Genomic DNA, 22,390 nt, shown 5'->3' with positions numbered 1-22,390 from the left:
GAACACCAGACGGGCTGCGGCATTCTGGATGAGTTGTAGGGGTTTAATGGCACAGGCAGGGAGCCCAGCCAACAGCGAGTTGCAGTAATCCAGACGGGAGATGACAAGTGCCTGGATTAGGACCTGTGCCGCTTCCTGTGTAAGGCAGGGTCGTACTCTCCGAATGTTGTAGAGCATGAACCTACAAGATCGGGTCACCGCCTTGATGTTAGCGGAGAACAACAGGGTGTTGTCCAGGGTCACGCCAAGGCTCTTCGCACTCTGGGAGGAGGACACAACGGAGTTGTCAACCGTGATGGCGAGATCACGGAACAGGCAGTCCTTCCCCGGGAGGAAGAGCAGCTCCGTCTTGCCAAGGTTCAGCTTGAGGTGGTGATCCGTCATCCATACTGATATGTCTGCCAGACATGCAGAGATGCGATTCGCCACCTGGTTAACAGAAGGGGGAAAGGAGAAGATTAGTTGTGTGTCATCAGCGTAGCAATGATAGGAGAGGCCATGTGAGGATATGACAGAGCCAAGTGACTTGGTGTATAGCGAGAATAGGAGAGGGCCTAGAACTGAGCCCTGGGGGACACCAGTGGTGAGAGCACGTGGTGCGGAGACAGGTTCTCGCCACGCCACTTGGTAGGAGCGACTGGTCAGGTAGGACGCAATCCAAGAGTGAGCCGCGCCGGAGATGCCCAGCTCGGAGAGGGTGGAGAGGAGGATCTGATGGTTCACAGTATCAAAGGCAGCAGACAGGTCTAGAAGGACAAGAGCAGAGGAGAGAGAGTTAGCTTTAGCAGTGCGGAGAGCCTCCGTGACACAGAGAAGAGCAGTCTCAGTTGAATGACCAGTCTTGAAACCTGACTGGTTTGGATCAAGAAGGTCATTCTGAGAGAGATAGCAAGAGAGTTGGCTAGAGACGGCACGCTCAATAGTTTTGGAGAGAAAAGAGAGAAGGGATACTGGTCTGTAGTTGTTGACATCAGAGGGATTGAGTGTTGGTTTTTTGAGAAGGGGTGCAACTCTCGCTCTCTTGAAGACGGAAGGGACATAGCCAGTGGTCAAGGATGAGTTGATCAGCGAGGTGAGGTAAGGGAGAAGGTCACCGGAGATGGTCTGGAGAAGAGAGGAGGGGATAGGGTCAAGCGGGCAGGTTGTTGGGCGGCCGGCCGTCACAAGTCGCAAGATTTCATCTGGAGAGAGAGGGGAGAAAGAGGTCAAAGCATAGGGTAGGGCAGTGTGAGCAGGACCAGCAGTGTCATTTGACTTAACAAACGAGGATCGGATGTCGTCAACCTTCTTTTCAAAATGGTTGACGAAGTCATCCACAGAGAGGGAGGATGGGGGGGGGGGGGGATTCAGCAGGGAGGAGAATGTGGCAAAGAGCTTCCTAGGGTTAGAGGCAGATGCTTGGAATTTAGAGTGGTAGAAAGTGGCCTTAGCAGCAGAAACAGATGAAGAAAATGTAGAGAGGAGGGAGTGAAAAGATGACAGGTCCGCAGGAAGTTTAGTTTTCTTCCATTTCCGCTCAGCTGCCCGGAGCTCTGTTCTGTGAGCTCGCAATGAGTCATCAAGCCACGGAGCTGGAGGAGTGGACCGAGCCGGCCGGGAGGATAGGGGACATAGAGAGTCAAAAGATGCAGAAAGGGAGGAGGGTTGAGGAGGCAGAATCAGGAGATTGGAGGGAGAAGGATTGAGCAGAGGGAAGAGATGATAGGATGGAAGAGGAGAGAGTAGCGGGAGAGAGAGAGCGAAGGTTGCGACGGTGCATTACCATCTGTGTAGGGGCAGAGTGAGTAGTGTTGGAGGAGAGGGAGAGAGAAAAGGATACAAAGTAGTGGTCGGAGACTTGGAGGGGAGTTGCAGTGAGATTAGTAGAACAACAGCATCTAGTAAAGATGAGGTCAAGCGTATTGCCTGCCTTGTGAGTAGGGGGGGACGGTGAGAGGGTGAGGTCAAAAGAGGAGAGGAGTGGAAAGAAGGAGGCAGAGAGAAATGAGTCAAATGTAGACGTAGGGAGGTTGAAATCCCCCAGAACTGTGAGGGGTGAGCCATCCTCAGGAAAGGAACTTATCAAGGCGTCAAGCTCATTGATGAACTCTCAGAGGGAACCTGGAGGGCGATAGATGACAAGGATATTAAGCTTAAATGGGCTAGTGACTGTGACAGCATGGAATTCAAATGAGGAGATAGACAGATGGGTCAGGGGAAAAATTTAGAATGTCCACTTGGGAGAGATGAGGATTCCTGTGCCACCACCCCGCTGACCAGATCCTCTCGGGGTATGCGAGAACACATGGTCAGACGAGGAGAGAGCAGCAGGAGTAGCAGTGTTTTCAGTGGTAATCCATGTTTCCGTCAGCGCCAAGAAGTCGAGGGACTGGAGGGTAGCATAGGCTGAGATGAACTCTGCCTTGTTGGCAGCAGAACGGCAGTTCCAGAGGCTGCCTGAGACCTGGAACTCCACGTGGGAGGTGCGTGCAGGGACCACCAGGTTAGAGAGGCAGCAGCCACGCGGTGTGAGGCGTTTGTGCAGCCTGTGCGGAGAGGAGAGAACAGGGATAGGCAGAGGCATAGTTGACAGGCTGCAGCAGATGGCTACAATAATGCAGAGGAGATCGGAATGAAATGAACTAAACATCTGGGAAAGGAGAGAGCGGGGCCTCCCTCACCACAACCCCCAAATATAACTCTCCCAACATCCACCTCAGAAACTATAATTGTTGTAAACTACAGCGGTTCAATGTTTCTAGGAATAGACTAACTTAGTTTATTCAGCTAGCTAACTAGGTGCAGTATTATTCCGTGAAAATCATCCAGGCACCTCGTCATAAGACGCCACAGCCAGCTAGCATGCCGGCCACAACAAACCACCAGTGTATCAACACGCAAGCAGATCGTTCGTGTCCGTGTCTAACGTTGTGGGTTAGTCCCGACAGCTTGAGCGAGTCCGTCGTCAACTTATTCAGCCAGTTAGTTAGCTAGAATAGTTAGCAAACTAGCTAGCCATTGCTTTCAGACAAAGAAGAACCCCTCCTTTCACGGCACGAACACACAGAGAGAGCCAAACTAACGTTAACTAGTCACCCATGTCACGAATTCCTTGAACGACTCGGGCTATCAATATGTAAAAAAACAAAACACAAATGTAGGTTATGACTTACCCCTAGCAGCTACTGTTAGCTAGCCAAGTGCAAAGCTAGCCACTGAATTGACTCAGCCAGTTCGCGTCTGTTTGCTTGGTCGTTCCAGCTATTGTTTACTAGTAGCTATCCAGGTAGCAACAAGCTAGCTAAATTTCAAGCACAGTAGCCACTTGCTACCTAACGTTAACGGTTCAGACAATGAGGTTAGAAAACAGCTGAATGGTAGGCAATTATTGTATGTAATTATTGTAGGCAGCCAGCTGGCGTAATTACAGGCACTCTCAGGCGTGAAACAACTATACCGTTGCTAATAGCTACTCGCCAGCTAGTCCAGGTGGTGGGTTAGCTAGCTAGCTTCGTGCTACACCCGGCACAGCCGAATACAATACTAACCTACAATAATTACATACAACAACCCACAATAACTACCTACAATACCTAACTACAATCTAAATACATAGTTTAAGCCTTACTCGACAAAGCCCAAGCTATGTATAAAGCCAAGCTTACCCGACGCCAAGCTTACCCGACGACCTCCTCCTTCGACGACCTCCTATATACCTAAAATGAATCCGATAAGGATCCAAAAGAACAGTGTGTGATTATCAGATAGACGTTTTCTTTCTCCACTGTTTGTATCAAAACTCTGTGGCACAGCGGTAAGTCGTTGACTTTAGGAGCCTATGATCAGGTGGAATACCAGGTTCTCACCTTTTTTGCCTTCAAGTTTACAATTTTTCAAAAACTGAATTTATGGAATTATTTAGGATGCTTAAGACAGAAGCTTATACTATACGAAATAAAGCAAATTATTTGAACAACAGTGCAGAAAGTGTGGTTTCACATAAAAATATAAATAAATTGTGTGCCTTCAACGGGATTCTACCTCACCCTCACGTCCTTGAATGTTCCATAGTTCCTGTACTCTACCCTCTAAGCCTCACCCTCACGACCTTGAATGTTCCATAGTTCCTGTACTCTACCCTCTAAGCTACGTACTCTGCCCTCTAATCTACCGGTGAGGTGAAACTTTTTGTAGCCTTTTTTGTCTTCTACCGAAACCAATACCAAACCAATCAGGTGGTTGTTTGACGAAACAAAGCTTCCGACGTCATTGATCACGTGCTTCTGATAAAGCGATACAAGCATCGGCACACTGCTTCGGAAAAAAAACTGCTTAGCGATTTTGACACATGCCTCGGAGCTCCGGTATCAAACATAAAAAACACTATGAGTTACACACTCGAATATCAAGTTGTAAAAGGTCAGTGTGAACTTTAACCTCTCTCTCTCTCTCTCTCTCTCTTTGACCTCTCAGAGTGCCAGTGCCACCTTTCAGGCCAGACCAGTAGGGTACCTTCCCATGACCCCCAGCTCTGCAGAGGTCAGACACCACAACACATCACACATCACAGATAAGGAGATCTTGATATTAGGGCCGTAATTTCCCCATGCGAATAGCCAGAAACAACTGGCACTAACACATCACACCAAAGTACAAGAGGTCTTGGCCTTATTTAACTGAGAGCAATAAGTATTATGACTCCACTTTGCCAAATGGCTTCACTTAAATCAGTATTATGACTAAACGTTGCCAAGAGGAAATTACTGTTTCAGGAAACTCAGACACATAAATATGTTGTATCGGATTCAAGTCTCATCCCGATTCGTGATGATGATGATGGTCTATGAATGACGATGATGACTATTAATTTTGCACTTATAACATATTCTTGAAACTCAAAGGTATTTTCACTGTATCCTTCTTTCAGCTGTTCTCCCAGCAGTCTTGTCTGAACTCAGCGAAGACACTGTCACAGGTGTCAGAGGGAAGAGGGAGTGGCCTGGACGTTGAGCTGACCGAGGGAGTGTCACTGAGCAGCAGCTTGCGCAGGCAGCAGCCCAGAGCTGGCAGGGACAGTGGCAGTAGTACCCACCACACCTCCACCACCATGGTGCATAGGAGCCAATCTGCAGTCTCACACTCCAACAGGCTTGAGCAAGAGGAAGATCACTATGGATACGTGCTGCCTGGAGTGTCTGACACTCCAGAGAGAGGTGACTCCTTGATGTGCAGGCAACATACCACATTAATTTTACGTTTACATTTTAGTCATTTAGCAGACGCTCTTATCCAGAGCGACTTACAGTTAGTGAGTGCATACATGTTTTCATACTGGCCCCCCATGGGAATCGAACCCACAACCCTAGCATTGCAAACACCATGCTCTACCAACTGAGCTACACGGGAATGTGATCACTGTTAAAAAAAATTCATCTGTGTTGATGGAGTGATAGAATTCTTAGTTCTATTCTCTAATATCGCTTTCCTCCTTTATGTGGCAGATTCTCTGCTGTCTCGCCCAGCCTCCAGAAACTCTTGCCCAAGTGGAACATCTCTCAGGGGCTCTAGGAGCTCCAGAAATGTGCTGTCACCGTTAGCAACTGTCCCAGATCCCACCGCGGACTATGAACTGATGACCAAACAGCCAGCCCCATTGCCCCGCTCCCCCAGAGCCACCTCTGTACAGATAGAAGGGCCTTCATCAGTGGAATGGAGGAAACAGTCCTCACCTCTGCCCTCCCCAACCTACAATACAGCACCCTCGCCACTAGAGGGCAACAACACAGTGCATGGGGCCTCACAGGAGTCATCGTCAGGCACTGCAGCCACTCCTGGGGGAAGCCAGGGTTCAACAGAGGCCTCTGATAGTGCTGTGGCTAGAGTAGCAGAGGGAGACAAGCTGCAGCTGCTGGTTGAGAGGCCTTACAGTGGATCTGTTTTGTCTGACAGTGGAGGGGCCACTCAGGGGAGGCCAGAGCAGGCAGCTGTAGTGGAGTATGAATACATGGATATCCGGCGCACCACAAACACCACAGATACAGAGAGACCCATCTGGGAGAGGCGTGAGAGCCGAGCAGCTGACTTGAGGAGGACAGAGGCAGAAGAACGAGAGAAAGAAGAAGGAACGAGTCAGGAGGTAGAGGAGAAGGAAAGAAAGGAAGACGAGGATGGGGAGGAAGTTTACCAGTACACTAACAAGCAGCCCAGACTCCTCCGAGAGAGCAGCAAAGTGGCAGGGCCCAGCCCCAAGCCCAGCCTCCTCCCCAAGCCCAGCCTTAGCCCCAAAACCAGCCTTAGCCCCAAACCCAGCCTCAGCCCCAAGTCAAGGCCCAAACCCAGCCACAGCCCCAAACCTAGCCTCAGCCCCAGCCCCAATCCCAACCCCAGGCCAGATGGTTTCACAGCAGTGGTAGACAGCCAGGTGGAGGTGGAGGAGTATGAGGATATGGATGCCTTTGGAGGGGGCTCCAGGGGCTCCCAGCGAGGGGACCACCAGGAGGCAGAGTACCAAAACCTCCCAGTCCCAGGGAAGGGGAGGGCCACCACAGCTGAGGAGGGGGGTGCTGGTAGCAGGTGTGCCGGACTAGGGTTGGGGGGGTACATCAAAGTGTGCTCCGGTGTGGGAGTGGGAGAGCCGAGCAGCAACACATCGTTTGACAACCCTAACTATTGGCACAGCAGACTGTTCCTCAAGTCAGATGCTGTGCGCACATAATGATGTGGACTGAGAAAACAACAACAACAACAACTGTGACCAAGCAAGCACAGCCAGAGATATTTTATATAATCATGTAAAAGGCTCTGGTGCAGCTCAACCAGTAATGAAGGGCTTGTTTATAATGTAGTGTATGTATTCTCAGTTGGTTTACATCATCCATCCAAACATCATGAACCAAAAAAACATCTGCAAAATGTCCCATTCATGTTATCTATCTATCAGTTTATAGTGACATCTCAGTCTCAGAAATGTAACCAAATAGGCAGCTCTATATTAAACAACAGCAAAGGATGGCCTAAACTGGGAGCAAGAATCAATAAGTCAAAGGCAAACAGAATAGTGAGAAATAGATACACAGACTAGAGCCTAATGTACAAAGACACACAAAGCATATAGAATGTACAAAGATACACAAAGCATAAAGAATGTACAAAGATACACAAAGCATATAGAATGTACAAAGATACAAAAAGAAATGGAGAAACTTATTCAAGAAAGATCAAGTGTAATATATTATAAAAATAAAGCAAACTGGATGGAATATGGGGAAAAATGCACAAAATTATTTTTTTATCTTCAACATAGGAATGCTACCAAAAATAATTTAATGAAACTGGTTACAATTGACGGAGTCACCCATGATTCACCAAATTATATTTTGAAGGAGGAAACAAAGTACTTTAAGCATATGTTTTCTTTTCAGTCGCCTCCATCTCCTCTAACTGAGATTTGTTTTCTATTGATAATGTAAAATTAACAGCCATACAGAAAGACTCATGTGAAGGTGAAATTACAGAGGAGGAACTTCTGGATGCAATTAAAGACTTTAAGTCCGGGAAAACTCCAGGGTTGGATGGCATACCAGTCGAGATATACCAAACCTTTTTTGATATACTAAGAGGACCGTTATTAGCATGTTTTAACCACTCCTATGTAAATGGTAGATTATCTGACACTCAAGAAGAAGATCTCATTATTACTGAAACAGGATACAAGTGGAAAATATAAAGATCAAGTCCATTAAAAAAATTGGAGGCCCCTTACACTTCAGTGTTGTGATGCAAAAATTCTAGCAAAATGTATAGCGTATAGAATTAAAAAGGTATTGTCGGATATTATTCATTCTAATCAGACAGGTTTTTTACATGGAAGATACATTGGAGATAATATAAGGCAAGTATTGGAAACAATAGAACACTATGGAAAATCTGGGAAACCAGGCCTGCTCATAGCAGACTTCGAAAAGACATTTGATAAAGTACGACTGGGGTTCATATATAAATGCCTGGAGCATTTCAATTTTGGAGAATCTCTTATAAAATGGGTCAAAATCATGTATAGTAACCCTAGGTGTAAAATAGTAAATAATGGCTATTTCTCAGAAAGTTTTAAACTGTCAAGAGGAGTGAAACAAGGTTGTCCACTATCGGCATATCTATTTATTGTGGTCATCGAGATGTTAGCTATTAAAATCATATTCAATAATAATATCAGAGGATTAGAAATCCAGGGCTTAAAAACAGAGGTGTCATTGTACGATGATGTTTCATGTTTTCTTTTAAATCCACAACTAGAATCCCTCCACAGCCTCATAGAGGATCTAGATACATTTTTTAACCTCTCTGGATTACAACCAAATTATGACAAATGTACTATATTACGTATTGGATCACTAAAAAATTAAGTTTTTACATTACCATGTAGTTTACCAATAAAATGGTCTGATGGTGATGTGGATATACTCGGAATACATATCCCAAAGGAAATAAATGATCTCACTTCAATACATTTTAATAGAAAGTTAGCAAAAATAGATAAGATCTTGCTACCATGGAAAGGTAAATACCTGTCAATTTGTTGAAAAATCACCCTGATTAACTCTTTAGTATTATCCCAGTTGACCTATTTGCTTATGGTCTTGCCTACGTCTAGCGAACAGTTTTTTAAATTATATGAGAAAAAAATATTCCATTTTATTTGGAACGGCAAGCCAGACAAAATTAAACGGGCCTATTTATATAATGAATATGAATTCGGAGGACAGAAATTATTAAATATTAAATCTTTAGACCTATCACTAAAAGCTTCAGTCATACAAAAGTTATACTTAAATCCGAACTGGTTCTCAAGCAAATTAGTAAGATTGTCTCACCCAATGTTCAAGAATGGCCTTTTTCCCTTTATTCAGATTACAACCACTCATTTTCAGTTATTTGAAAAGGAAATAATCTCCCAAATATCACTATTTCTAAAACAAGACATAGAAAGTTGGTTGCAATTTCAATTTAATCCTCCAGAAACGACAAATAATGCAACAAATATTGTGGTTGAATTCAAATATACTAATTGACAAAAAAACTGTATTTTTTGACAAAATGTTTAAAAAAGGTATAATCTTCGTAAATGATATCATCGGTAGGACTGGTGGAGTTATGTCGCACATGCAGCTAACAAAAACATATGGAAATGTCTGCTCTACCCAAAATTACAACCAAATAATTGCAGCCTTACCGCAAAAATGGAAGAGGAAAGTGGAAGGGGGAGAAAGTAAGGAACTTGTCTGTCGGCCTTGCATTAAAGAACATAATTGGTTAAGGAAAACTGTGATAAATAAAAAAGTATATCAGTTTCATTTAAGGACCAAAGGATTGACAGCTGTCCCATATAGATTGCAAAATAGTTGGGAAGAGATTTTTGACGTACTGATCCCATGGCATAGTGTTTATGAACTGACACGCAAAACGACACCGGATTCAAAAATTTGAATCTTTCAATTTAAATTATTATATAAAATTCTTGCTACCAATAGAATGTTATTTATATGGGGGATAAAAACTTCCCAGCTCTGTAGATTTTGCTGTGAAGAGACAGAATCATTAGATCATTTGTTTTGGTTCTGTCCATTTGTAGCTTGTTTTTTGGACACAGGTCCAGGAATGGCTAAAGGATTGCAATATTTACCTGGAGCTAACCTTGCAGATAGCATTACTGGGTGATCTGAAAAGTCATAGTCAATCGATCAATAATATAATAATACTTTTAGCAAAAAAAATTCTTTTTTATTCACAATCTATAGAAACAATGAGAATAGAAAGGTTCAGAACTTTTGTAAAACATCACAGTACAGTTGAAATATATATGGCAAATAGAAATCCTATATGGATGGTGTTAAGAGATAGATGGGAGGTGTTGAATGGAGTTGAAGGATGGGACTATTAACAACTAACAACAAATAATAACAAGATAACTAATATGCAGACAATTACATTGATGGAAGTTACAATCTATCTGCAATATTAAGCTGATCTACCCCCAAATAAAAAAATTAAAAACATACACAAAGCATATAAAATGTACAAAGATACACAAAGCATAGATAAATCAAATTTGCACAGTGTTTGCACTTCAACTTGTTCCAATTCCTGGTAAAGCTGATGTTTACCTACATACAGTGGGGAGAACAAGTATTTGATACACTGCCGATTTTGCAGGTTTTCCTACTTACAAAGCATGTAGAGGTCTGTAATTTTTATCATAGGTACACTTCAACTGTGAGAGACGGAATCTAAAACAAAAATCCAGAAAATCACATTGTATGATTTTTAAGTAATTCATTTGCATTATATTGCATGACATAAGTATTTGATCACCTACCAACCAGTAAGAATTCCGGCTCTCACAGACCTGTTAATTTATCTTTAAGAAGCCCTCCTGTTCTCCACTCATTACCTGATTTAAATGCACCTGTTTGAACTCGTTACCTGTATAAAAGACACCTGTCCACACACTCAATCAAACAGACTCCAACATCTCCACAATGGCCAAGACCAGAGAGCTGTGTAAGGACATCAGGGATAAAATTGTAGACCTGCACAAGGCTGGGATGGGCTACAGGACAATAGGCAAGCAGCTTGGTGAGAAGGCAACAACTGTTGGCGCAATTATTAGAAAATGGAAGAAGTTCAAGATGATGGTCAATCACCCTCGGTCTGGGGCTCCATGCAAGATCTCACCTCGTGGGGCATCAATGATCATGAGGAAGGTGAGGGATCAGCCCAGAACTACACGGCAGGACCTGGTCAATGACCTGAAGAGAGCTGGGACCACAGTCTCAAAGAAAACCATTAGTAACACACTACGCCGTCATGGATTAAAATCCTGCAGTGCACGCAAGGTCCCCCTGCTCAAGCCAGCGCATGTCCAGGCCCGTCTGAAGTTTGCCAATGACCATCTGAATGATCCAGAGGAGGAATGGGAGAAGGTCATGTGGTCTGATGAGACAAGAATAGAGCTTTTTGGTCTAAACTCCACTCGCCGTGTTTGGAGGAAGAAGAAGGATGAGTACAACCCCAAGAACACCATCCCAACCGTGAAGCATGGAGGTGGAAACATCATTCTTTGGGGATGCTTTTCTGCAAAGAGGACAGGACGACTGCACCGTATTGAGGGGAGGATGGATGGGGCCATGTATCGCGAGATCTTGGACAACAACCTCCTTCCCTCAGTAAGAGCATTGAAGATGGGTCGTGGCTGGGTCTTCCAGCATGACAACGACCCTAAACACACAGCCAGGGAAACTAAGGAGTGGCTCCGTAAGAAGAATCTCAAGGTCCTGGAGTGGCCTAGCCAGTCTCCAGACCTGAACCCAATAGAACATATTTGGAGGGAGCTGAAAGTCCGTATTGCCCAGCGACAGCCCCGAAACCTGAAGGATCTGGAGAAGGTCTGTATGGAGGAGTGGGCCAAAATCCCTGCTGCATTGTGTGCAAACCTGGTCAAGACCTACAGGAAACTTATGATCTCTGTAATTGCAAACAAAGGTTTCTGTACCAAATATTAAGTTCTGCTTTTCTGATGTATCAAATACTTACGTCATGCAATAAAATGAAAATCAATTACTTAAAAATCATACAATGTGATTTTCTGGATTTTTGTTTTAGATTCCGTCTTTCACAGTTTAAGTGTACCTATGATAAAAATTACAGACCTCTACATGCTTTGTAAGTAGGAAAACCTGCAAAATCGGCAGTGTATCAAATACTTGTTCTCCCCACTGTAGATAGAACCTCAAGGTTCCCTGGGTGTGAGGTCTGCCATGTAATGTTAGAACCTCAAGGTTCTCTGGGTGTGAGGTCTGCCATATAATGTTAGAACCTCAAGGTTCCCTGGGTGTGAGGTCTGCCATATAAGGTTAGAACCTCAAGGTTCCCTGGGTGTGAGGTCTGCCATGTAAGGTTAGAACCTCAAGGTTCCCTGTGTCATGACTGTCCTGTGTGAGGATCTAAGGCCTCAGATCAGCTTGGAAAGGGCTGACGATGACCAGATGCCCTCTCACCCACGGAAGGGGGGGGGGGGGGGGGGGGGGTTTGACTCCTTAACACTCTGTCATAAATTAGGCGGGAGGGGAATCTCCCTCTTGCTCTTCAATAATTACTAAAGGAATGCCCTTTTTCTACAGAAGACTTTTGCCGCCAAAACTATAACGTCCAAAAAGTAAACTGGAACAATATTTCTAACATCCGAATGTTTGGAATGGTCAGTGGGGATCTAAAGAATAATCATGTCATATTGTTTATTATTTTGTGATGTCATTAAGGATGGTATAAAGAAAATACTCTAACTCAGAAAGTGTACACATTATATCTGTCAAGTTTACATCCAAATGTTGTATAAAATATATGACTAAGGATGAGAGTATTTCTGTTAAGATAGGAATGTCCTTTTTGATTTCTAATGAGATAATTGTTTTTCATATAAACTATGCACAGTGACTAGCCACGCCCCGAGTGAGATCAGAGATCGTGTCAGCATGATGGAACGCCCCCGTTTACCTAGAGCGCATAAAAAGCCTTGGTCAGACCAGAAAGACGTGAGACGGTGGTCTATAGGTCTGAAAATGGTTGGAATGTTGAACCTCAACACAAAGTGAAGAAGATAAACTACCAGACTAGACCCGAACATTGCCAGACTGCAGCTGTGCGTGTAAAGTGGTCCAAACTCTGACTATCAACACGAGGTGGGAAGGAGAAAATCCCCTCTCAAGACAATCACTGGTACATCTGAGTAGCTGTTCTGAAAACACTCCACTACAAGACCAGGACAACTAAGTAGAAGGATATTGTGACCTCTAGTGGACAATCAGAGCCTTACACAGGACACCCCCAAAACCCCCTTTTTAAGAAGGCTTGGTTTCAACAGACGACGAACTAAGACGATGGCAAACACGTAAATGCATTCATGATTTCTTACCCCAAACGGGCGGTGGTTCATGAGCAAAGTATTATGATTACTTTGAGGGCAGTTTCCAAATGTATCAACGATAAGTTTGACTCTCTCTTTGTCTCTCTCTCCCTCTCTCTTTCTACCCCTCCCTCTTTTGATAACCAAGCAGTCATGTCGTTAGTCCGCTAGGGACTTTTTCTCATGTATTAAGTGTAAATGTTATTCTGTGTTATTATTTAGTTAGCTAGTAAATAAATAATTAAACCAATTTGGGTAGTACTGAATCATAAGTAAAGCTGGGGTTCGTGCAGATCCAAGAAGTCTACGACCGTTCAGAATGAGACTGATAAGAGGTAATGATTGATACGTTGACTGTTTTATACATAGTGATAGGTAAAGACCTTTTAGAGTTTAATTCGGGAGATGGTAACTCTATAAGCAACTTCTTCCGTGGTGCCCCAAATCCTAATGAGTGAATTGTTACATGATTAATTTAATAGAGTAACAATTAAACATAGTTAATTGATTCGATAGATAACAGTCATCATATTAATGAAAATCACATCATGCAACTAGGTGTGAGGTCTGCCATGTAATGTACATTTGTAGCTTATAGTTTCCTTTATGAAATGAGGTATTCTTTATGAACATGACTTTATGGATGAATTTCAGTAATGTATTGACTATGTTATTGCAAGTGTGTGTGTTTCAAGTTTTAATGTCGCATGCACAAGTACAGTGAAATGCCTTTCTTGCAAGCTCTAAACCCAACAATGCAGTAATCAATATCAATGTAGTACTAAAAATAACATAAGGTAGAACAAAAACACACAAGAAAAATAAATAAATAAGAAGAACACGAGAAGTAAGTAAGCTACAGTGCATTCGGAAAGTACTCAGACCCTTTGACTTTTTCCACATTTTGTTACGTTACAGCCTTATTCTAAAATGAATTAAATGAGAAAAAAAAATCCTCATCAATCTACACACAATACCCCATAACGACAAAGCAAAAACAGGTTTTTAGAAATTTTGGCAAATGTATTGAGTAGTTAAAAACAGAAATACCTTATTTACATAAGTATTCAAACCCTTTGCTATGAGACTCGAAATTGAGCTCAAGTACATCCTGTTTCCATTGATCACCCCTGAGATATTTCTACAACTTTATTGGAGTCCACCTGTGGTAAATTCAATTGATTGGACATGATTTTGAAAGACACACACCTGTCTATATAAGGTCCCACAGTTGACAGTGCATGTCCGAGCAAAAACCAAGCCATGAGGTCGAAGGAATTGTCTGTAGAGCTCCGAGACAGGATTGTGTTGAGGCACAGATCTGGGGAAGGGTACCAAAACATTTCTGCAGCATTGAAGGTCCCCAATGACACAGTGGCCTCCATCATTCTTAAATGGGAGAAGTTTGGAACCACCAAGACTCTTCCTAGAGCTAGCCACCCGGCCAAACTGAGCAATCGGGGGAGAAGGGCCTTAGTCTGGGAGGTGCCCAAGAACCCGATGATCACTCTGACAGAGCTCCAGAGTTCCTCTGTGGAGATCGGAGAACCTTCCAGAAGGACAACCATCTCTGCAGCACTCCATCAATCAGGCCTTTATGGTAGAGTGGCCAGATGGAAGCCACTCCTCAGTAAAAGGCACATGACAGTCCGCTTGGAGTTTGCCAAAAGGCACCTAAAGGGTTCTCAGACCATGAGAAACATGATGAAACCAAGATTGAACTCTTTGGCCTGAATGCCAAGCGTCACATCTGGAGGAAACCTGGCTCCAAATACAGGTGTGGCAAGCTTGTAGCGTCATACCCAGGAAGACTCAAGGCTGTAATCACTGCCAAAGGTGCTTCAACAAAGTACTGAGTAAAGGGTCTGAATACCTATGTAAATGTGATATTTCAGTTTTTTATTTTTAATACATTTGCAAAAATTTCTACAAACCTTTTTTTGCTTTGTCATTATGGGGTATTGTGTGTAGATTGATGAGGGGGAAAAAACGATTTAATCAATTTTATAATAAGGCAGTAACGTAACAAAATGTGAAAAAAGTCAAGGGGTCTGAATACTTTCCGAATGCACTGTATATACAGGGTCAGTTCCAATACCATATTTACAATGTGCAGGGATACTAGAGTGATAGAGGCAGATATGTATAGCGGTGACTAGGCATCAGGATATAGGATAAACAGAGTAGCAGCAGTGTATGTGAAGTATAAATGTGTGTGCATGTTGTGTGTGTGAGCAAATTAAGTGAGTGTGTGTGTTTTGGGTTGTCAGTGTGTGAGAGTGTGTAGTGTCCTGTGAGTGTGCATAGAGACAGTGCAATTATTATTGTTACACAAGGATGTGTGTGTGTGGATGTGTTTAACTAGAAGTCCCCACAATAGTAAATGGAATAAAAAAATGACCAACTGGGGACATTATGTTAGTCCCCACAAGGTCAAATGCTATTTTAAGGGGTTTATAGTTAAGGTTAAAATTAGTGTTAGGGTTAGGGTAGGAGCTAGGGTTAGGGTTAAGGTTAGGGTTAAGGTTAGGGGTTAGGGAAAACAGGATTTTGAATGGGACTGAATTGTGTGTCCCCACAAGGTTAGTTATACAATACTGTGTTTGGTGTGGTGGTGTGTGTGTGTGTGTGTGTGTGTGTGTGTGTGTGTGTGTGTGTGCGTGCGTGCGTGCGTGCGTGCGTGCGTGCGTGTGTGTGAGAGAGAGAGAGAGAGCCCACAAAATGAGGTGGAAACTGAGGTGCACTTCCTAACCACCTGCATTACATTTTAGTCATTTAGCAGATGCTCTTATCCAGAGCGACTTACAGTTAGTGAGTGCATACATTTTCATACTGAGAGAGAGAAGTGAGAGAGAGAATGAGAGAGAGAAGCAAGTCAAGAGATATGCATACACTATTCTTGATTAGTCATAATAGCTATGTAGATATGCAGATAATATAATACTGAATGACTACTGAAGAAGGTCTAATTTACTGATAAAAAGGTTTATCGGTCCGTGCCATAGACATTAAAACCAAGGGTCAGTGCAGTGACGCGCCAATTCAATTTGGCGTTCAGCGTGCACTCACTGCGTGGGACGTAGCCAGCTAGTAGGAGGAGTGATCTCTAGTGAGTTGGGCCTGGGCAAGACCTGCTAAGGAGAGAGAGCACTGCAGGCAGCGTGGTCCAGTCTGTAGCTGACACCCGGGAAAAAGTTACTTTGAGTGCGAAAGAGCCACCGAAAAGATGTCTGGAGACGACGAGCCACAAGAGCAGACCATCGCCGATGACTTGGTCGTCACCAAGTACAAGATGGGGGCCGAGATTGCCAATCGTAAGTGAATATGAATATATATTTAATGGAAGATGGAAGATGGAAGAGTTTAGACGTGATAGTCCGCTGGCTAATGTGCTAACGCTAGCTCAGCTATCACAATGCAGCCATGTGCTGTGTTGCTAGCAGCTAGCGATAAATCAATGACAACGTCTCCTCGGGGCTAGCGTTTGGCCTGTGTAGGTGTCTTAAGCAATAGTTATGTCAGTCTCGTAGATATCGTAGTATGAGTTAGCATATTATTGCGAACTAATAGTAAAAGTAGTCTATACATGCACTTATGTAGCTAACTGGTACCTAGCTAAATGCTACGTTAGCTAACTGGTAAGCAAACTACCGTCTGAATAAGTTCGCTATGATACCGTTGCATTTAGCTAGCTACTATTTTCTAAGTTTAGTTAGTTAGGTAATTGCCAACGAGTCATTTTCACTGTCATGTTTGCCAACTTACTATTTAAAACAAACAGGTCGTTTGCACCGCTCATATCTTAACATACTCGCGCATGTCAATAATCTTGAACTGTTACTGTAACAAGTGAATCGTGTTCTCTGTGAAGCCTTGGGTGGTCGCTCATTGTATAGGGTTAAGGGCCATCAGCATCTGTCAGTTTAGTGACAATGTATTGCCTCAGACCTGCAACGCAGTAACACAGCTATACTCCCTGTGCATCCAGATATAGGTACTGTGTATATATACACTTATTCCCTGTGCATCAAAATTGAAGACCTGCCTGCAGTGTGTTCGTAGGAATGTATGTAAATCCAGATAATCCCACATAATGCTCCTGGGAAGGGATCGTAATGTACTTTGCTTAAATGACAATCATATTTGCCCTATGGAAGTGGTTATTGGACCAGCAGATCTACATTTTTACATTTGAGTCATTTAGCAGATGCTCTTATCCAAAGGGACCTAAACATTTTACAAATCTACAAGTGACAATATCCACGGCCTTGCCTTATGTGTATCTAGGTGTCCATCTCCTGGTCCTAATAGTAAATACCTGAAGCTTACCTACCTAACCTCATGTTCTGTCCTCCTGTGTCTCTTCCTGTCTACTCCAGAGGCCCTGAAGACTGTGGTGGAGGCTGCCAAGGCAGGGGTGACTGTGGTCAGCCTCTGTGAGAAGGGAGATGCTTTCATCATGGCAGAAACTGGAAAAGTCTTCAGGAAGGAGAAGGATCTGAAGAAAGGTATGGGCCTCATCTCATTGGTTAAGTCAATGAGTTGTGTTGACATCATGAGTCATGACAGAGTGAAGTGAAGTAGCTCTTGTAGAGTTTTGTAGTTGACTTTTTTCATTGCAGGAAAGTTTAGTGTTTGGGGGAATCTCAAGTCTTTTCCTCGTTTACTCATATCCTCTCTCCTTGTGTCCTCAAAAGAGAGGGAAGCGAGGAGAGAGGACACAAGGAATCAAAACACTTTTTATATTCTTTGTTGTGCAGAAAGTTACTTTCTTACATTATTAATGTAAATAAATGTCTGTACTTTTTGCCTCCCTCAGGCATTGCGTTCCCAACCAGTGTATCAGTCAACAACTGTGTGTGTCACTTCTCTCCCCTGAAGAGTGACCCTGAGATCACACTGAAGGACCGGGACCTCGTCAAAATGTAGGAACAATATATCTCTGTCTGTATGGAACTTTTATGGCCGACTGTCTCATGGGCAGCTGTTATTGGATGAATCTTTGCCTTCTCTGTATGGGACCTGTATGGCTGTCCCTGTTCAACTGTTGGGGCACTACCCTTCCCATGTCAGTGCATGGGCCAGTCTGATGGTCTTGAGTCTCTGTGCCTATCCTTCATGTGTTGCTTGTTGTTTTTGCCTGTGCAGTGATCTGGGGGTGCACGTCGATGGCTTCATTTCAAACCTGGCTCACAGCTTTGTGGTGGGAGTGACCAAGGTAGTAGACCATTGTTGTTTGCAGTGACGGCATCAGGATCATTAGCAAGAGTGCAGATGATGTTGATAATATGTTCTGTCTCATACAGAATGCCAGCATACAGATATTCACAGAGACGGATGTTCAGCACATGAAACATTACATGCATAGTGCAACAGTCATGTAATGTTAGACACACAAAGGATTCAGGTAGACAGCCATCTAGTACATGGAAAATACAACACATGTGCGTAATGTATTTTCCTTTGTAATCAGTTGCTATATTATTTCACCTTCTCATCCTCTGTTTTTGCTCCATCAGGATGCTCCCTTGACAGGGCGTAAGGCTGACGTTATTAAAGCGGCACACCTATGTGCCGAGGCTGCCCTCAGACTGGTCAAGCCTGGAAACCAGGTGAGGTGATTAGCTAGCGCTTTACTGAGTGGACAGTCAGGGGACTAGCCTGGTCCCAGATCTGGTTGTGCTCTATAGCCAACTCCCATGGTGCAGTTGGCTATACAGCACAAACCGAGCTGGGAACAGGCTTATTAGGGATGCAGTGACAAGTAAAAAAAAAAAAAAAAAAGAAGCTTGACAAACAAATATACTTGGTATCATTGTAATGGTACAGTATTTCCATCAGTGTAATTATAGCTCTTTAACGTTTAGGATGTCTGTCTCTCTCGTTCAGAACTCACAGGTCACAGAAGCCTGGAACAAGATTGCCAAGTCATTCAAATGCTCAGCCATAGAGGGTGAGTCACTCCTTTTCATTTAACATACTTGGCACCTCAGTGCCACATTGATACACGATACATTCAACCCCCTACGTCTTGTACTGGTAACTTGCCAAATCACATACCCTGACTTTTTTTCAAATGTTACTCTCTCTCCTCAGGCATGCTTTCCCATCAGTTGAAGCAGCATGTTATTGATGGAGAGAAAACCATCATTCAGAACCCCACGGACCTGCAGAGGTGAGTGAGAGACATTAACCATTTAATATTAGTCCAAGACCTCTGGCTTGTTTAGTTTTACTTGTAAGATGCATATCTGTTATTGTTTGTTGTATGTATCTGAGGCACCGCTCTAGCCCTAATAGTAATTGCTCTTGGGACAAAAAGTTTTATTGAATTATGAATGGCCTTGTTTCTCTCACAATGTGTGCGTGTAGGAAGGACCACGAGAAGGCAGAGTTTGAGGTACACGAGGTGTACGCTGTGGATGTGCTCGTCAGCACCGGAGAAGGCAAGGTGAGGACAAACATTCACTCAACATTCCAGTCGCGTGAGGCTCAAACCCCTTGATGGGTTGTGCTAGAATCTATTAAGTTATCACAGTCAGGAGCAGCAAAACAGTGAGGGGACATTATGCATTGAATTACTCTATTGTCCATCTCCTGTCATCACTTTGTATATGCTTTAAACCCCCTTCCTTTCAGTGCTCTAACTTCCCATGTGTTCTACTCCACTACAGGCGAAGGATGCAGGCCAGAGGACCACCATTTACAAGCGGGACCCAGACAAGCAGTACGGGCTGAAAATGAAGACATCCAGAAGTTTCTTCAGTGAGGTGGAGAGACGCTTCGATGCCATGCCCTTCACTCTCAGGTAGCACATCAGCCGCAGGGAGCGTACTTTTACCTACAATGAATATCATACTTTTACCTACAATTAATATTATATTTTTACCCAGAACACCTTAAATGTCAACTAGGGAAATTGAGGTTGTTCAAATTGATCAATTGAATAAGGCACAATATAGTTTTTTCCCGATTTAGACTATTTGATCCAAAAGACTACATCCATTTGCTCTCATTCACCCCCAACTGATAATGCTTAATTATGTTTTTTGGTTTCCTCAGTTGTAATGCCTATTAGATATGTGATGTTTTGGTCCTCTATTGCCTTTTTTTATATTCTCCCCCCCTCTCCCTCGGTCTCTCTTTCTCCCGTTCTGTCTCTCAGGGCGTTTGAGGATGAGGGCAAGGCCAGGCTGGGTGTGGTGGAGTGTGCCAAACATGAACTGCTGCAGCCCTTCAACGTTCTGCACGAGAAAGAAGGTGAGTTGGAAGATCTAACCATACAGAGGCTATGCATTTAGGCTAAAGTACTGTACGTTACGGTTCGTGAAAATGTGTCAGATAATCCTTTAAGGGATGTGAAGGTGACTTGAAACGCAAATGAAATATTTCTTCATTGATTCAGTTCACCACTTTACCAGTACAAATGAAAGTGTCATAACCAAATTGTTATAAGCCTAAACTTAATGGCTTTTTTTCTGTGTGAGAGTCTAGGTGAGTTTGTTGCCCAGTTCAAGTTCACTGTGCTGCTGATGGCCAACGGACCCCTACGCATCACCACAGGGCTGTATGAGCCGGAGCTGTATAAGTCTGAACACGAAGTGGAGGACGCAGATCTCAAGGTAAAGCAAGACAGATGGCCTACTGCTCCTACTGGGGAGCTGCACTAGGGCTTCGGGGAAACACTTCTTAGCTCCCACACTGGACGTGTAACTTTTTGCCTACGTCAGCAGAGCGCAAGCCACTTTATTGGGTGTGACTTGGCTTTTTCAAAGTAATTATGTCGTTATGTCCTAAACGGACATAGTTGATTTGTTGTTGTGTTTTCTCAAAAACCAACCTTTCTTTCCCCAGGCCTTGCTCCAAAGCTCAGCGAGCCGGAAGACGCAGAAGAAGAAGAAAAAGAAGGTAGGCTAACTAAAAGGTTGCAGGTTCGAATCCCCGAGCCGGCAAGGTAGAAAAATCTGCCATTCTGCCCTTGAGCAGAATGGCAAACAACAACTGCTCTCCAGGGTGCTGATGACATGGACGTTGATTAAGGCAGCCCCCCGCACCTCTTATTCAGAGGGGTTGGGTTAAATGTGGAAGACACATTTCGGTTGAATGCATTCAGTTGTGCAACTGACTGTGTCCCCTTCCCCTACTATTTAATGTAAATACATCCTGGTCTCCCTTGGGAAAGAGGTTTTCTCACCTCAATGGGACTTCCTTGTTAAATACATTTAAAAAGGACACATGTTAATGTGATGTAAATACACATTTTATAAGAGTTTTGCCTCAATCCCTCAACCCACTTTTTCCCCTTGTGACAAGGCTTCAAAGACTGTGGAAACTGAAACGGCACCAGGACAGCCAGCGCCGGAGGTCAAAGAGACTGAAGCTGCAGAATAAAACCTTGCACCCCCTGACCTAGTCTTCGTCTCCCAATAATACTGACAGACATTTGACAACTGACCAACCCAAAGAACAGAACAGATGTCAAGACCTTCCATCATGCGCTCCTGTCCTGAGATGCCAGCCTTGCAGTGCGGCCTAGCCTTTTGTGATAAATACCTCCAAATGTGAACTGATGTCAGACTGTACAGGGGATGGTGCTGACCCTTCTAAATTCAAATTATGTCACACCCCATTTCAATCTCACTGTCCTTGAGACAGCAGGGTTCTCCCCAGAATAGTAACCACTAAGTGACACCTAGAGGGATATTGAGTAGTAGAAGGGCATTTTCCTGAGTAGACTCTGTGGGAGACACGTTTTTACCATACAGTCGTTGAGCCTTGGGACTGTAATGAAAGTCAACAGTGAATAATAAAATATATGAAAGCAAAGCACGACAGTGGAGGGTATGATACGATTACACTGCGCCAATGATTATTCTGAAGGAAAACCTTTGCGGTCATAACCATGGATGTCAGTGTGTGTATTAGTGAATTAAATGTGTAATAACTTGAACCCTCCATTAAACCTACTTAAAGCTCTTCTAAACATATGAAAGACCTTATAAACAGCCATGCTAGCAAATGACGGCTGACTACGTTGCGACTCGAATCGTTATGTACAGTAGATAAGCAAATTCCTTAGGGGCGTACCTAGCTATTTATTTTACCAACTGTTTGTAACAACTGCCTGAAGTCAGTTTCCATGGATATGTCCCCTAACGGGACTACATATTACATTGATTTTTCGAACAGGGAATCGGATAAGGGGCTTGCTCTACGCACCACACACAAAAAAAATTTTTTTTGTCATTGTTATGCCCAATGATGAAGGGTTCAAATGTTCACATTATTAAATGATTTGTTATCTATACGACCGCCATAATTCAGTTCATAATACACTGGTACTGCCAATTCGTCAATGAATTGAACCTATATTAGTCAGTGTTTACATCCGTTTCCATAGTTGTTTAATACCTGATACTTAATTGTAAAATAAATCATCCCAGTTTCTGGCTA

General features: G+C 43.5%; 2 protein-coding genes across 2 annotated transcripts in view; both read left to right on the top strand.

Annotated features, from left to right (window-relative positions):
- The window catches only part of LOC311147878 (receptor tyrosine-protein kinase erbB-3-like), a gene marked incomplete at its 5' end in the record, with an annotated part of 47,565 nt that extends 40,310 nt beyond the window's left edge, over positions 1 to 7,255 (top strand). The window contains 3 exons of the mRNA XM_084184706.1: positions 4,453 to 4,518; positions 4,907 to 5,192; positions 5,481 to 7,255. Coding sequence (XP_084040832.1) covers positions 4,453 to 4,518; positions 4,907 to 5,192; positions 5,481 to 6,694 — 1,566 coding nt within the window. The 3' untranslated portion in view covers positions 6,695 to 7,255. The remainder of the gene's footprint in view (positions 1 to 4,452; positions 4,519 to 4,906; positions 5,193 to 5,480) is intronic.
- An 8,776-nt stretch (positions 7,256 to 16,031) lies between these two features.
- Positions 16,032 to 22,390, top strand: LOC311147869 (proliferation-associated protein 2G4-like). Its single transcript, XM_084184694.1, has 13 exons — positions 16,032 to 16,251; positions 17,317 to 17,445; positions 17,757 to 17,862; positions 18,086 to 18,155; positions 18,457 to 18,549; positions 18,827 to 18,890; positions 19,034 to 19,112; positions 19,310 to 19,388; positions 19,612 to 19,745; positions 20,103 to 20,197; positions 20,432 to 20,559; positions 20,792 to 20,845; positions 21,251 to 22,390. Exons 1-13 carry the CDS (start codon positions 16,164 to 16,166, stop codon positions 21,326 to 21,328), a joined length of 1,197 nt encoding a protein of 398 aa, XP_084040820.1. The 5' UTR covers positions 16,032 to 16,163; the 3' UTR covers positions 21,329 to 22,390.

Source organism: Coregonus lavaretus (genome assembly GCF_964263955.1).
Source record: "Coregonus lavaretus genome assembly, chromosome: 20".
NCBI lineage: Eukaryota > Metazoa > Chordata > Actinopteri > Salmoniformes > Salmonidae > Coregonus > Coregonus lavaretus.
This window is presented reverse-complemented; position numbering and strand designations above follow the sequence as displayed.